The sequence below is a fragment of the Dermacentor andersoni genome, chromosome 9 (assembly GCF_023375885.2).
Source record: "Dermacentor andersoni chromosome 9, qqDerAnde1_hic_scaffold, whole genome shotgun sequence".
Lineage (NCBI taxonomy): Eukaryota > Metazoa > Arthropoda > Arachnida > Ixodida > Ixodidae > Dermacentor > Dermacentor andersoni.
Genome location: NC_092822.1, coordinates 18,510,001 through 18,525,767, shown reverse-complemented (window position 1 = coordinate 18,525,767; position 15,767 = coordinate 18,510,001). Strand labels below are relative to the sequence as shown.

Genomic DNA, 15,767 nt, shown 5'->3' with positions numbered 1-15,767 from the left:
AAGGCCCAGCGACTAACTTTACACTATACAGAGCTTCTTCCAGGATAGCGCTGGGTGCGTACTTGTTCTTTCCTCTCGTCTGCCAGCCACGTTACCATTGAAACAATGCGTGTGCACATGAGACAATTCGCCCGTACCCCTGCCCACCACCCAGCAAGTCTCCCAGTAGGAAGGCCCTACACGACATCCGATGCAATTGTCTTCGTGCACCATGCCTCTCTCAGGTCAAGGTTACGCCCCTGTGGCATGTCCTTCGATTCCTCCATGCTGTGTGAGCCGTACTCAAGCAAACCTAACAATGCCAGGATTTCAGAAAAGGTCGGGCTTACCACCGTGTGCACACAAGCAACTCAGTTCACTCCTCTTGTATGAGAAATACAGCGACTACACACACGTCTGTACTGATGGCAACCAGTTCAGGTGGCGCTGTAGTTATAGCTACAATGGAAATAACCCAATGCTTCAAGATTTCCCACATCATTACGTCTACAGCTGTAGAGCTTACGGCTCCTCGCGGTGCGCTTGATCTGATAATTGCTGAAATTCCTCGAAAATGGGCAGCCTTCTGCGATTCAAGGCCGACTTTACAATGTGTGCAGTCGTTTCTCCGACATGGAACTCCCGATAAGCTCACGTGCGAAATCGTGGAACTTGTCCATCACTTGAGAGATCTCTTTTCAATGGATACCAGGTCATTGTGGTATCATTGGAAATGATGAAGCAGATAAGGCAGTTCAGATGCCAACCAAAGAAGACTGCTGCATCCCCATACCTCTCTCAGGGACCAACGCTGCCAGTCAACTTCCCATTCTATAACACATGCTCCCCTTAGTAGAGTGGAATAGCGCACATACAAAGCGCACCAGACTGCACAGACTAAACCCGTCACTGCAACTTAGACCTCCGGCCACTCTGCAACGACGCGAAGCGTCTATTCTGTGTCGGTTGTGGCTGGGAGTTGCCTTCACGAAAGCTTATTCAGCACTAAGTGGAATGGCTGATAGTCCTGCATGTGATGTTTGCGGATGAGAGGATAACATTGACCACTTATTGTGCCACTGTCCTCAATTTGAAGCAGAAATACAATCTTTGTCCAACACATTGAGGAAACTAGATGATCGTCCTCTGAGTGAACAGACAGTACATTGGCTCAGAAGGCAGTGAAGGCACCGTTGCACTTTCTAAGAAGTCTGGTTTGTACAAGCGGCTTTGACTCTTGTACTGTCCGTGCACACCTCTATACTCCCTGTCTTTCCCTTCTCTCTCTTCCCCTTATCCCTTCCCCCAGCGGAGGGTAGCCAACTGGACTCCTGAGTGGTAAACATCCCTGCCTTACTTATATCCATATCTCTCTCTCTCTATCTCTCGTCTGCCAAACCCTTTGCTTGTACATCGCTCGAACTCGAATATTGTAGCTTCAAGCGTGGACACTGCTGCGGCGCTGGTGCCGCGTGTTCGGCGGGAACAGGTTGCCGTAGTGATACCGAGTCCTGCTTTTTCGAGCCACTGCTATCGAGGCAGGCTAAGAAGGACGCGGGCGCGAGAGAGAGAGAGAGCTCGGCTACAGTACACGCCTGATACGCGACGGGTTTCGGAGGTGGCAGCCCGGTATGTCTATAAGCAGTGCTTATACGATAATCACGTTAATGTGGACAGTGATCCTGAGCTGCATTCTGTGGTACTCTTTTTCTTTTTATTCTTCCGGTTTTAGTGTATTTTAATTATTTTATGCTCCCACCGACCATGTCTTTGTCATGCGCCACACAATTCTTCGTCTTTACCCCCCAGCAGCTATGGGCCCCGGCGTTTGAAACCATCCCCAGCATCATCGTCATCGCTGCCCGTCGACGGGCTGGCAGCGTTTCAAACAACGCGTAGGAAGCTGGGGCCGCTCGAAGAGGTCGAGCATGGAGAACTCCAGGTCGATGACGTTGAGCGAACGTTCCATGGCGATGGACCCATTCTGGGCTGCGCCGCAGATGCACTCAAGGCCGATGATGTACGGCACAGGTCAACCGGGAACAGGCCCGGCGCCCATTGCCCTGTCGGCCTCGTTCGAGCCGCGGATGTCCGGTGCAGATTACCAAGGACCAAACCTCGAATCAGCCGCCGGGCCAGCGTCGTATGGGCGGTCAGCGTCCGGGGTGGCTGCGAGCTCACTCAGTGGAACGTCGACTCTCACGGTGGGCCTATTATCAGCGCGCCAGTTACGAGATCCGAGCTATAGACTACTTGGTCTCGAACATGCGTCATATGTCGGGATATATCATATGGTGCACTTTGTCGCGTATGTCGTACGGCTCAAGGTGGATTTCTCGGAATACAGTAGCAGGCACCCACCGTTTACTGCTGACGTTATCATTGAGAATCATATTAGAAGGAAAAAAAAGTAAAGTGTCTGGCACTGAAAAGCGTGAACTGCCAGCCCACGTGCGTGACGTCATGGCTGGAAGTGCGCTCGGGCTTTGGGCTATCTGTCCATCCACCACCGCTGCCGCAGTGTGCGATGTCCATACCTAAGGGCAAGCGTATGCCACTGGTTTGCTCATATGTCCGCGCGAATTCAACGGGACGCTGTATCGAACCACGGTGCTTCCGAGAGAGGTCTAAAACGCATGTCGCAGAGCACTGTTCAAGCACTGTACCCTCTGGGAGTCACTGAGAAGTTCTTCAAGCACTTGAAGCGGCTATAGTGCTTGTACAGCGCTTGTAAGAGTCTGTACTTTCTGTTTCTTAACACCCGCGAAGCGAGGAGCCGCAGCAACGGGTATTTCATTTCACATATTAGTTTGCTTGTTAATACAACGCCATAAATATCCGTTGGCAGTGCAACAAGTTATATTACATCAGTTGTGTCTGCCGGGGAGAGAAAGGAGCTGATGCTGGATAACGCGTAAGGCACAAAAAATATGATATATGCATAATGAACTGTACGGTTCGTCGAAAAAAAAAAAAAAAAAAGGCGCCGCCTGTACAATGAGTACAGTAATATCTATACATGCTCTTCATTGTTTCGGTAACATACTGTTGACTACCACTACCCAGTTAATCCCCCCAAAGCTGAGTCGAAACCATAGCTCTCATATTCATTTCGAGCCTCCTGGATTTTCTAAACTCTTACCTAAACATAGGTACACAAGTGTTTCGGCATTGGTTCCCAGAACAACGTGGCAGCCTAATCCGGAACTTGAAACTGCGACCTTGTACTTAGCAACAGACGACATTACGCACAGCTCCAACGCAGCGAACACGTCGTGGCTTCGTTTACCTTGTGTGGACTTTGTGAAGCGATACGTGCACACCACGTCCGACGGGTGCTCCCATGCTGGGAGCATCAAGCTATCGATTGGAGTATTTTTCTTTCTCTTTTTTTGAGAGAATTAAACAGTTCCTTCCGCAGGTCACGTTTCCACGACTTTCCACCATTTGGGCGCCTTCAGATTCGCACAAATGCATTATTAATAGCGCGCATCGAAGAAAGGTTCAGTATTAAGATCACAAGACGGCGGCACTCATACTCGGATTAAATTTAAATTAGAGGCGCGTGTTACACTCATGCACGGAAAAGTTATAGGCATGACACTCACTTTATGTTATAGGAAAAGGGGGGAGGGGCGATCAATAAAACTCAGAATTTTCTAAAAGAAAAACAAAAAGAGTCCGTGAATTTTGAAGTAACGATTGACCTGCATGCAGACAGGGTTGCTTACGTTTACGGCTTTACATAGAAACCGTCTTATTTGTTTTTTTCTTCATATATCTTTGAACGAGTACGTTTTCGTGATCCCATTCCTGGAATATTGCGGTATTGAAGTAATTAGGCGCAATTTAGCCCTCCCGCATTCATGCACGTAAGCTCCCAGGCGTACACTGAAGAACATACACCCCCTCCCCCATCCTCCCCAACCCCAACACAGTGCTCACTACCAACTGTTTATCCAGCGAATGGAACCCATATTTATAGAGGGACACGCATGCGCAGTAACCTGCATCAAAGCCAAGCACATAAAAAACAAAAACAAGTAACGTGCTTTAAAGCATTGGATCAAGAAAGGAAAATTCCGTCGGAAACAAGGGTATGGATCGTTCGCTCACGCGCTCTTATTCTTTTCACTGAAAAGAAAGCTTCCAAAAGTCTGAGAAAATTGTAAAACTGTACCCGCGCATGTGCAAAGGAAGAAAGCGCGGATGCCAGAAAGAACATGAGATTACCTTCGTAAAGTGCTCCATGGGAACAGTGTGCTCCATTCCGTTATCCTGACGGAAAGCGTACGTCGGCCAAACAGGGAGATGGTTGAATGAGCGGTTAAGGGAGCATGTGGAAACAATAAAAAAAAAGGCACATATGCGCATCTTGTTGCGCACGTTGTATCATGTGGGTGTGGACTATGCACGATTATCTGATACTCAGTTTCTCGGCAGAAGCGCAAGACTAACCGCACCTGTAGCATTAGACGCTTTTTTTTTTATCGAAAACAATTAGGTTCAGTGCATGAGCGAACCATCCATAGCCTTGTTCCCGACGGAATGTTTCCTTGCTTGATGCAAGGCTTTAAAGTGTTTTATTTGCTTGTTTTTTAATGTGTTCGACTTTGATGTTGGTCACTGGGCGTGCCTTACCCTGTATAAATATGGGGGCCATTCGCTGGATAAACAGTTGGTAGTGAGCGCTGTGTGCGTGTGTGTGTGTGGGGGGGGGGGGGGGGGGGGGGCTTGTTAGTGAGGGCATGCGTGTGTGCGTGAATGCGGGAGTGATAAATTTCGCCTAATTACTTCAATATAACGAGTTCCCAAATAGCCCACCCGCAAATTCTACTTAGGAATATTGCGTTTCGCGAGAATTCCAAAGTTCTTCACTCCTTTTAGAATCGATTCCTCTAGTTATCAGATGTATCGTATAACTACGAAGTAACGAAGTCGATTCCTTTAATTACAGAAATAGCAGAAAAGTTCTTTATACACAATGTTGTATATTTCCCTGCAAAGCGAGAGAGAGAGAGAGACTGGGTGAGACGCGGTTCGGTGATTGCAATTATTAAAATGAGCACTGATGAATTCTTCACAACTCGTCCTCGCAAGAAATTAAAAAAAGAAAAGTGAATGTTTTTGTTCCGAATGCACAAGCACAGCTCAGGGTTCTACACCCACGCGGTAACAAGGAAGACCAACAATGGCAGAAAGATAACCAAGTTGGCACAGATTCATGAATATAAAGAGGCAGGTGCACCAAACAAACACAACAGGTCGTTTTCTTGTTGTCCTTTTCGTTAGTCTTATGTCCGTGTTTTGTGCGCCAAAAGCTTCACAAAAACGCACTCATCTGCACATTTCTGGGCCTCGAATACCCAAAGTTCTCTTGTGTAGTATGTCAAATCTACGTTTAGCCATTTCCGCAATAGTTGACTTCTACTTGATGATCGTTGGTGAACGCCGATTGCTATCATGGGTGGCAGGTTTCCGAACGCGGTTTTATATGAGTAAGCTTTCTTTTTTTGCGTCAGCGAAGTTCTGTGAATACGATGCCAGGCAGAACGCTCCGTAGCTCCAGGTAGGAGGAGAGTGCAGGAAGACGGCAGGAAGACGGCGTCGGTTAACGGAGGGCTAAGAGAACCCTGGGTAATTTCATTTGTGTATCCGTTAGTGGTCGCCCAGTTCCTTCCAAGCTAGAGCCTTTGGTAACGGATTGTGACAGACTGTCGCTAAGTATGTCAAATTTACATAAGTGATAGGATGAGGCTGTATTTTGTAATGAGTTATCATATTCAAAGGGTAATCAACTACACATTTATTGTGTAGCCACTGCTGCTGCATTTTTTCATAGCAAACACTGAATTCTTGCTCAAGGCGTGCGCAGGAGTCAATTATTGGCGATGAGCTTCACAAGACACCAAGAGTTTCTCTTCCACATTTGCTGAAGTAATGAGGCACATTGGATGGCCCATACAACGTGAAGCGGTAGTGCCTTCGGCAAAGTAATTGTAGAGATACACTGCGGAACAGGGTTCTACAAAAATCCGTCTTGTCAGGTGACACAGCCAATGCGGAAGTTGCCGTCACTGACGAACTCGATGGGTAAAAAAAAAAAAAAAAGACAGGGCTGTCTCTGAGCCCACGAAAGGTTCCTTAGTAGCACTCAAGTGTGGCCACTCATTGTCGCATTCAATCTTCTATCAAGGAATTCCGGGCGGGATCCTAAACTTCTGCGCTTTTTTTTGCCTTTACATAGGGCGCTATAACCTAAAACTATTCCAAACTGTTCTATTCCAATTCTGGAATCAGTCCTCCGCGATTGGTCAAAAACTTTTCTAGACCCCCCCCCCCTTCACCTGTCTGTCACGTGACGTTACGAAAACCACGATTGCTCCCCATCTGATATGTCCTGTAGACACTGATTATGCACGATTTGACCGAATAAAAGCAAAATAGTTATTTCTCATTCGACGCCTTCTCTGCATTAGCCCTTCGCTATTGATCAAAAGTTTTGGGGCTGCACCCACTTCGCCTGCCTGTCACGCGACGTCACAAAACCGCAAAAACTCACCGCGTCAAAGTGACGTGGAATTTTCTTCTGAATAGGTGCAGGCTGCGCCGTTCCGAAAGGAATAAAAGATGGCTGCCGCCGATCGCTCTGGCACTGGCTGCTCGCACCTGCCGGAGAGCATGGGTTTATTTACGTATAATAAATCCATTTTCATGGCCGTGTAACGTTTTCGAGCGCTTTCGGCACGTTTACGACCTCGTTCTGCCAATTCTTTGCTGAGAATCCGTTTTAGCATCATTCTTAAGCTTCCGTTTCATGCCGCCGCGATTGTCGACCAGCCACCGCAAGCTAAGTAAGAGAAAGCGGACCAATCGCAGACGCCAGCACCACTCTCTTCATCCGGTTATCGATTTTCAGTACAGTCGCTCGGCTCCATCGAATTCCTTTCCACTTGAGCATGCTCCTCACCTCTTGTCAGCCAATCAGATAAGATACACCGCTTAGTGTAGGCAACGTTACTGGTTTTTCAAGCAAACAAAAGTGACCTCCTATGAACGAGGAGAGTGTTTGGTTGGTCTGTTCAGAAAAACCTGCGGGTGACCACGCGATGCTTGCGTCGGTGGTTATGTAAATTTGACGCCAGGAGATTGGAATAAAGACATATTAGAATGGTTCTACGTTATAGGGCCCATGGTGAATAACCGGTACTTCTGCATTCAGATACCTTGTACTGCACTATGAAGTTAAGTTCAGGCACATTAGGTAATCGGAGTGTTCAGTTTACCGAAAGCTTAATGGCCGCGGTTGTCTTCTCTGTCGCCACTGTACAGAAGAGGCAATAGACTATTAACGTACACAAATGCGGACATGGTGACTGTATGAGATAACATGTTCATGCGTTCCACTGCCCGCTTCGCAGACGGGGCCAACTTATATAGACAGCCGGCGCACTTCGACAGCCGTTGCCCCTAGCACGAAGACAAATGTAGGTGAGAAGTACTCGGATGAGACGGAACGTGAAAAGCCGTGAGTATAGAGTAACTTGTCATCCCAAGGTCCATAGCAAAAGAAAAAGGCTTTTGCGTGCGCGTGCGAGAACTGCAGAAGTGACTGCACGGCCACGACCTGCTTTTCAGAGCGATGTGTGTCTTCCAAAACGCGGTTATTGCGAACGAACACCGCTGTAAAGTTCGGTGAAGGATTGGAAGAAAGATATTCAGATCAAGTTTTATAGATAACAACATTGTGGTCACTAAGTGTAGTGATTAAGTAAATGTGCAAAAGAAAAAAAATTGCTGAATAGGTAATTGTCACCCGCCTGTGACCAACATGAAGCTGCAAGGCGAACCCATACGCATTTCCCAGGAGAAAACATTTAGAGTTGAAGAAGGATTCGCCCTGCTCTGGGGATCGAAACTGGGACCAGTGCCTCTTCGGGGAGGTCTCTCTACCATTTCAGCTTTTGCCAGGAGGCCGTTTACTCAGATGTAAAGCGACCACCCGGAAAAGGCACGGGTCACAGTTACGATCTCCTGGACCAGGACGAATTCTTTTCTTCAGCTGCAAAGGATTTCTTTTCGAGGAACGGAAGCTATTTATGTACTAAATATATTTAGATATACATGTGCTGTCCTGTGTAGAGCGACTCAGCAAGACAGGGTCGAAACAACGTTCGCCAAGATCGTCTTGCTTGAACCTGCGCAACGCACGATAAGCACTTGTGCTGTGATGCATGTCCTGCTCTCTGTGCTCTCCTAAATTTCCACTGTCATTTATATTGAAGAAGAACCAACTAGACTTCGGCAACATGTCTTTACAAGTCTTGAGTTCACCATGGATTAGGTAGTTACTCCTGCGTAAAGCAGCTGCCTCTATTACTTTTGTTATGTGAGGCCGTTGTTGACAGGCGATTTCACCTCAGCTTATGCCTTTCGAACTAGTTCAAATGAATAAATAACGAGAAGATATACAGGACCCAGTTTCTCTCTTAACTGCACCGCATGGTGCAATCCAGATACGTATTACAACAGAAGTGGTTTGTTCATTTATTAAGATGTGGATCATTGTGTGATGTTTTATATGAAAGTGTTCTTGATCTATATATCTTCTGAACTGAACTTGTAGGAGACCTCATTTATTTAAAGAAACCAGGATTTACGCGTCCTTTCCTGGACGGCGTTTTGGTAGGAAGAAGCTCGACAATTACAAATCAAAACACGGAAACAGTAAGACTTGAAGAGCGCCATATTTTCATATCGGTTCTGTTTCTCCGAACTAAGTTCTGATGTACTCATCTCAGGGGCTATAGTTAACATGCAGAAAAGATGTATGTGCGAGCTGAAAACGTCAAACTGGCTGCACGAAGCCACCTTGCGTTTACATTTTCGGAGTTTTAAAGAGGGCTCATTAAAATTAACAAATGCCAAATCCCAGTGTCTCTCACGTGCTCCGAAACGAGCAAGAAATGTTGTTCCAGAACTGTTTCTAAGTTGCTCTTGTAATTCGCCATTGCTTTGAAATTCACACAGATACGGCATCTGGTTGCCGATGTTCACATGTATGCTCGTCCTCGTCGTGCTGATCTTCCTGACGACGTACCTTGTCTCCTCTGGGTGTAAGCAGTACCAGTGACCTGCTTGTTTTTCTCTTTCTAGTGTCATGTTGTAGGGTGTCATAATTGTCTCCTGCATGTTACACTTACGTGTTACACTTCAATATTGAGCTTGTGCATGTCAACTGAATATGTGTGCGTGCGTGTGCGTGTGCGTGTGTGTGCGTGCGTGTGTGCGTGCGTGTGTGCGTGCGTGTGCGTGTGCGTGTGCGTGTGTGTGTGTGTGTGTGTGTGTGTGTGTGTGTGTGTGTATTCGACAATGAAATATTGTCTGAAAACGGGCGACGAAATTGCCAACATTTCAGGTACCCTCAAATAAATAAATAAATACGGCGCCGCAGAAACTACAGATTCTCCTGGTTTCCCCAAGGCACATAGAATTGTAGATAATATGATAAATGAATGTCATTTATTGAATAATTGATTGATTGATTGATTGATTGATTGATTGATTGATTGATTGATTGATTGATTGATTGATTGATTGATTGATTGATTGATTGATTGATTGATTGATTGACTGATTGATTGATTGTACTTACGCCTTGGTGGTGCACGCTCATCGACGCACACCTGAGGCGGGGACTGATAAGCCAGCACTTGTAGGTTGGTCCAATGTTAAAGGGGGACCGTATAACGTAAAACTATTCCAATATGTTTTTATTCCAATCTCCTGACGTAAAATTTGCGTAACCGCCGACGCAAGCCTCGGGCGGTCACCCGCAGGGTTGTCTGAACAAACCAATCAAATACTCCCCTCGTTCACAGGAGGTCTCGTTTGTTTGCTTGAAAAACGAATAACATTGCCTGCACTGAGCGGCTTGTCTTATCTAATTGGCTCACAAGAGGCAAGGAGCATGCTCAAGTGGAGAGGGATTCGATGGGGCCGAGCCACTGCACTGAATATCGATAACCGGATGAAGAGGGTGGTGCCGGCGTCTGCCATTGGTCCGCTAAGTAGAACGACGCCAAAACGGATCCTTCAAAGAAGAGTTGGCAGAACGAGGTCGTAAACGTGCCGAAAGTTCCCGAAAACGTTACACGGTGACGCAAAAAGCTTTATTACATGCAAATAAATAAACCCATGCTCTCTGGCAGGTGCGAGTAGCCAGTGCCTGAGCGATCAACGGCAGCCATCTTTTATTCCTTTCGGAACGGGGCAGCCTGCGCCTATTCAGAAGAAAATTCAGTTTTGTTCGGCATATTAATGCATATTTAATGCGCACACGTCACTTTGACGCAATAAGTTCTTGCGGTTTTGTGACGTCGCGTTACAAGCAGGTGAAGTGGGTGCAGCCTGAAAGCTTTTGAGCAATAGCCGGGAGGCTAATGGCGAAAAGGCGCCGAATCAGAAATAACTATTCTTTTCTTTTTTCGGTGAAATCGTGCATAATCAGCGTGTGCACGTCATATCATATGGGGAGCTATAGCGGTTTTCGTGACGTCGCGTGACAGACAGTTGAAGTGAGGGTGGTCCAAAAATGTTTTTCACCAATCGCGGTGGGCTGATTGCAGGATTGGAATAGAAAAGTTTGGAATAGTTTTACGTTATAGCGCCCGGGAACACACATTAGTGGATTACGAACGGATTTGCTTACGTGACATGTCTGGATAGGTTCAGATTTGTGCAATATTTCAAGTGGAAGGTGACGCCAATTCTTGTCTCTTGGTACCTGCATAGTGCACCGTCAATCATTTCACAGGCGCCAGGAACGTTCCCTTTAACAATTGCGGCCCCATGCTAGAGACCTGAGTACGTGTTTGCTAGTTGATTCAGTCGCAATTTCATGCGAAAGATCTTAAGGGGTTTTGTAACCTATTTTTTGACATGTCCATGCTTTGTTCTAAGAGTACCCTGATTTGCTTAAAGGCTGCAGTGGAAGTTACGATTTGTGGAAATTGGTGAGCGGTCTGCTTTGTCGGAGTTAGCCGATGATTTCAAAGCACGTCCGGCTTTGAAGAAATTTAAGATTTCAGCGCAGCCGCTCAGCGGGAACGCTCGTACTCATGCACACAGTGATCATTCCTACAGTGGAATACAAAACGCTGCTGTCATTCCGCTCATTAGCCGAGTGAGTGGAACATGGCGGTGCGTCCATCATTGGCATCCTTGTCGTTTTGCAGACAAGCTGACGGCTGCTCACTTTCTGTATGCCGTCTCATCAGCTCCGTGCCAAACTGCGAAAGTAGTGGCAGCGTCAGTCTGCCAAAGTCCGAATCAGAGCCGCATTTATCTTAACATTCAGCACAAAAGGTTCACCGAAGTTGAGGAGTGTAGGCGTCTTCGCTACGTTACGGTATTCGATAGAGTACCGAAGCAGCTGGATGCAGAAAATACATGGTGAAGGCGTTGCAGCGCAATCAAAACAGGCACAAGGAACACAAGAACTGACAGCCCGGCTGCTACTGGCGTCTGGTCACGCCCGTGGCAAGGTGCTGCCCGTGGTGACTGTGGTGTTGCGTTCCTTGCGTCTGTTTTATTTGTGCTACAATGGGTTAACCAGTTAGTTAGTTAGTGAAATGGATTTTAATGGCGCAAAAGCTGCTAAGGCTATGCTGCGCCAAACACGAGGTGTTTAAAATCTAGTTTAGGAAAGAAAAGGCTGTGTTAATAATCTATATTGTATGTAAAAATCCAGTGTCGTCTAGAAATTTACGGACGTCACATAATGGGACTAGCGGATCATCACCTAAAATGAGAGCAGGGTGTAAAGGTATGTGTAGTTGATATAATTTGTGCAAAAGTATTCGTCTGTGTATTGCAATGTGTGTACAGGTCGGTAATATGTGCATAACTGCTAGTGGCTCTTGACATTTCTCGCATATTGGTGTGCCTTCTTTCGTAAGTAAATAATTGCGCGTGAGGTGTGTGTGCGCAATGCGTAGTCGTCATAAAACCAGTTATGAACCAACTGGCCAAAGAACAAGTTATGCAGAAAATAGTGGCGTCTTTTTTACTTGTGCGTGCGTGTGCGTGTTTGCGTGAGCATAGAAAAAGATAAGAATCCATGCTGAAAAAGAAGAACACGTTCAACTAGATAGACAACCAAATAAGAAATTTCGGTACCACAACTGCAAGGTATTCAGTGTATTTGGCAACATGCGTTTTAGAAAGCACACGTCGAAGTAGTTAGAAAAGAGAACCAGCGACAACGACCCCCAATATCCCGCCCTCCGCAAGGCCCTCCGCATAGTGGCCAGCGGATGAGAAGCTTCACGGAAATACTACAAGTGCACAACGAGCGGACCATCCTTCCTTCTCCGAACACGCTGCTGGATTTCGTAGCTGATTGGCCGAACACGAGCTTTATTAGCTTTCGATGAAGAGCAGGGAGTTGGTGAGACTGTGCGTACGCATGGGGGCACTCTACCATTTAGATTCACTAACAAGTTTGCGAAGCCCCTCTCGAGACCTGTTTCTAGCATTTATTATGAATACAGTGAGTAAAGTAACGCTACGAGAAAACAGTGATACTGTCAGAGGCAAAGTTTTTTTCTTGAGCTTCTTCTTAGCAGGCCAGTGCTCATTCTATACGACTTTTATGTTTCAGCTGATTACGGAACTCCAGCAGCTCGTAAGTATTCTCAGGCAAGCCAATAATATTTTGCTCGCTGGGCTGAGACAACTTTCGCTCAAAAATCCACAATATTTTTGTTGCTGTTGTTGTTTGGCCAAATCAACATTGCGCAATATTCTTTTCTTTACAAGTGCTAAATAAATTGACCGATAATAAATAAAACGCTTACAGGCGTGGTGCGCGACCTGACATGCCTCAGGTGTTCGCTGTTAACCTCCTAAAGCCAAAGTGTTGCAGAATCTCTATTCATAAACTGGTATATTCTAAATATGTGCACAGTTTACGAAGTTCGTGCGTTTTCGATGTTCCAGTGGATTCCAATTTACAGAATTGCGGTAACTTTTCTGTTGATCGGTCCCGGACTTGTAAAATCCATGTTTCCGTTCTTTTTTTTAAATTATTATTCTATATTTTACTATTCTGAGCAATTTTCGAAAGAAATTTGGCAGCCCAAGTTAGAACCGTGTGATATGTAGATTCAAACAATTCCTTTAAAATGTAACACACCTAATAACATTTGGTGCACTTTATGCTGAACAAAAGGATTTCACCCCTTCTGCATACTATTTGGGTAAGCGCCCCAGAGTTGAAGCTTGATCTTAGTGGCGTCTCTTACGGAAAGCGCTATCCTGAACTATTCCGTGGCAGTAGGAAAGTCCTCAACACTCGCCGTTGCCAGGTGGCTTCTTATTAAACTATTCTTACTGAACGCAATACTGCTTAGCTATGAAAATCAGAAGAGAGTCGATGTATCGAGCATGAGTTGTCCCATGGTCGCTAGCCCAAAGTTAGCACACGTAGATGTCACCGCCATCCAACCAAATGGTCCTCTTGGAGCAAAGCTACCAATGTTTATGTGACACCACTTCAACTATTTTGTTTATTTCAGATGCTCATCGGTCTCGACGGACTGCCAGTACGCCAGTGGTGGAAGTAAATGAAGGTGAGCCAAAAGAAATGCTTGCAATAATGTAATAATTTATAAACGGGACTTTCTGCGCGAACGAAGGGATATCTACGAACGCGTCTCTGACAGCACAACTCAAAATAGTCCCCCATTCTCATTCACGTTTAATTAGGTTGCAGAACGGAATGAATGAATGCCTTGTCTACAGCATCTATATTTAACGCAAGACGCCGCTTATTCAGATAAGGCGCCACTACTTGATACAGTTATATTTTATCTACTTCAATGCTGTATCAAATACGAAACACTCCCAAATAGCAAGGTATAGCTCGGGAGTCAAACAGAAAGCACCGTCGAACCTAACCGGACTGCTTGGCCCGTTACACATGTGCAGAAGCCCCGACCCGTAGTTGCCGCTTGCATACCTGCCAACTCTCCCAATTTGTCCGGGAGACTGCCGAATTATGACCAATCCTCGCGTTTGTACCGAGACGGCCATAAATCTCCCGAAATACTGCCACAGCAGCACCGTGAAAAAAAAAGTCGCATCTTGCTGCATATCTGCATCGTTATTGTTACTATACGTTAGGTAGGTAGCAGAAGTCCGATTTATGTCCAAGGCATTCGTGCGTCGGCAGTGTAGGCCTAATTCAATTCGCTTCAGATAGAGACGTGCATCTAGGAGTGCGTGTAAGGCAAAGTTCAAATATGCTTTGCATATTGGCTGGTTTCCTTAAGTTAGCTTCGCCGCTATTAAGGAGTGTTAGGCTGCGAAGCATCCAAAAGTATTTCGGTGAAGCATATTAGGAGTTGAAAGAAACCACTGTCACGTGACATAGTACGTGTTCCTTAAATTTACACGTGCCGTCTCCAGTCACCCTACGAGTGCATAGTCCTAATAACTGTACTGGCAGCCATTAAAAGCCCTTTTTGACATTGCTGTTGCCCAGAAAACAGATCTATTCTTTGTCATCCTATGTGTATATTATTATTTTTGGCATGCGCCGATATTTTCTAGTGTCTTGACATTTTGCAGGGTTTAGCGGCAAAAAGTTACTTTCAGCGGACAGAACATTTCTCAGCGCATTTTGTACGGTGTTTTCTCACGTACATGTATAGCAGAATTCAGGTAAACTTTCTTTTTAACAGACTTGTCTTAGGGGAAGCCATCATTTTGCAGGGCCTGCTTTTAATATTGCACAGACGACAAAAAAAAAAAAGAATTGTTCTAATGACTATTTCACCATATTTATTCTTGTGAAACAAGAAGCCTTCCGTCTTTCTTTTTTGGCAGGCCATCAGTAAGTCCCTACTAAGGCCGTTGGTGCAATTCCAGAATGCATCGCACGATATTCCTAAAGTACTCCGTTATTTCAACCTTCAACTCAACCCACCGTGGCTGCTTAGTGGCTTTGGCGGGATCGAATCCCGGCCGCGGCTGCCGCATGCCGTATAGGGCCGCGATACAAGAGCGCTCGTGTGCCGTGCGTTGGATGCATGTCACAGAACCCCATCAGGTGATCGAAATTAACCCGTATTCACCCAGTACGGCGTGCGTCCTAATCAGATCGTGGTTTTGGCGCGTAAAATCCTGGAATTTCTTGCCTTCAAGTCCTCTTTTTTCTCACGGTTTCGCAGCGTGCTAATCCACCTTACCTTCTGCTTTAGAAGTTACAGAAAAACGCGCACGCAGCTGTAAGGACACACTAGCAAGAACGAGAAGAAAAAGAAGGAAAAGAGCACGAGAACAAACGATATTTATATTCCCGTCTAACCGTGCTGAGATTGCGAAATCGTGCAATGGGTGTCGGCGCTGAGCGCTAGTACGCTGTCTGAAACCTTAAAACATCGTTGGCAAAGCACATAGTTCATGCGGACCACAGAAATGAAATGCAGTATAGCAGTATAGCAACGCATCCGAAATATACTGCTGACGCCGATCACAGTGCTTGACGACGAGAACCTAAATTAATGTCTAAAAGTGTCAGCAGACGGGATGACAGCGTGACGACGGTGAAATGACGACGACAGAAAAGAAAACGACTCGACGAGGACGGAAGCTTGACCGAGGCAACATGACGACAACGGAATCCCGCCACAGCGTGATGACGACGGCACAACAACGGCTGCAAGCCAGCGCGTTCTTCGGCACTCGATTACTCGCGGAGACGAAAATACTCATCTGGCCAT

At 46.1% G+C, this 15,767-nt stretch overlaps 1 protein-coding gene across 1 annotated transcript in view; it reads left to right on the top strand.

The window, feature by feature from the left end:
* Nucleotides 1-1,835: 1,835 nt before the first annotated feature.
* The window catches only part of LOC129383703 (uncharacterized), a 19,127-nt gene continuing 5,195 nt past the window's right edge, over nt 1,836-15,767 (top strand). The window contains exons 1-5 of the mRNA XM_055068372.1: nt 1,836-2,183; nt 7,401-7,507; nt 9,010-9,095; nt 12,644-12,667; nt 13,560-13,613. Coding sequence (XP_054924347.1) covers nt 1,908-2,183; nt 7,401-7,507; nt 9,010-9,095; nt 12,644-12,667; nt 13,560-13,613 — 547 coding nt within the window. The 5' untranslated portion in view covers nt 1,836-1,907. The remainder of the gene's footprint in view (nt 2,184-7,400; nt 7,508-9,009; nt 9,096-12,643; nt 12,668-13,559; nt 13,614-15,767) is intronic.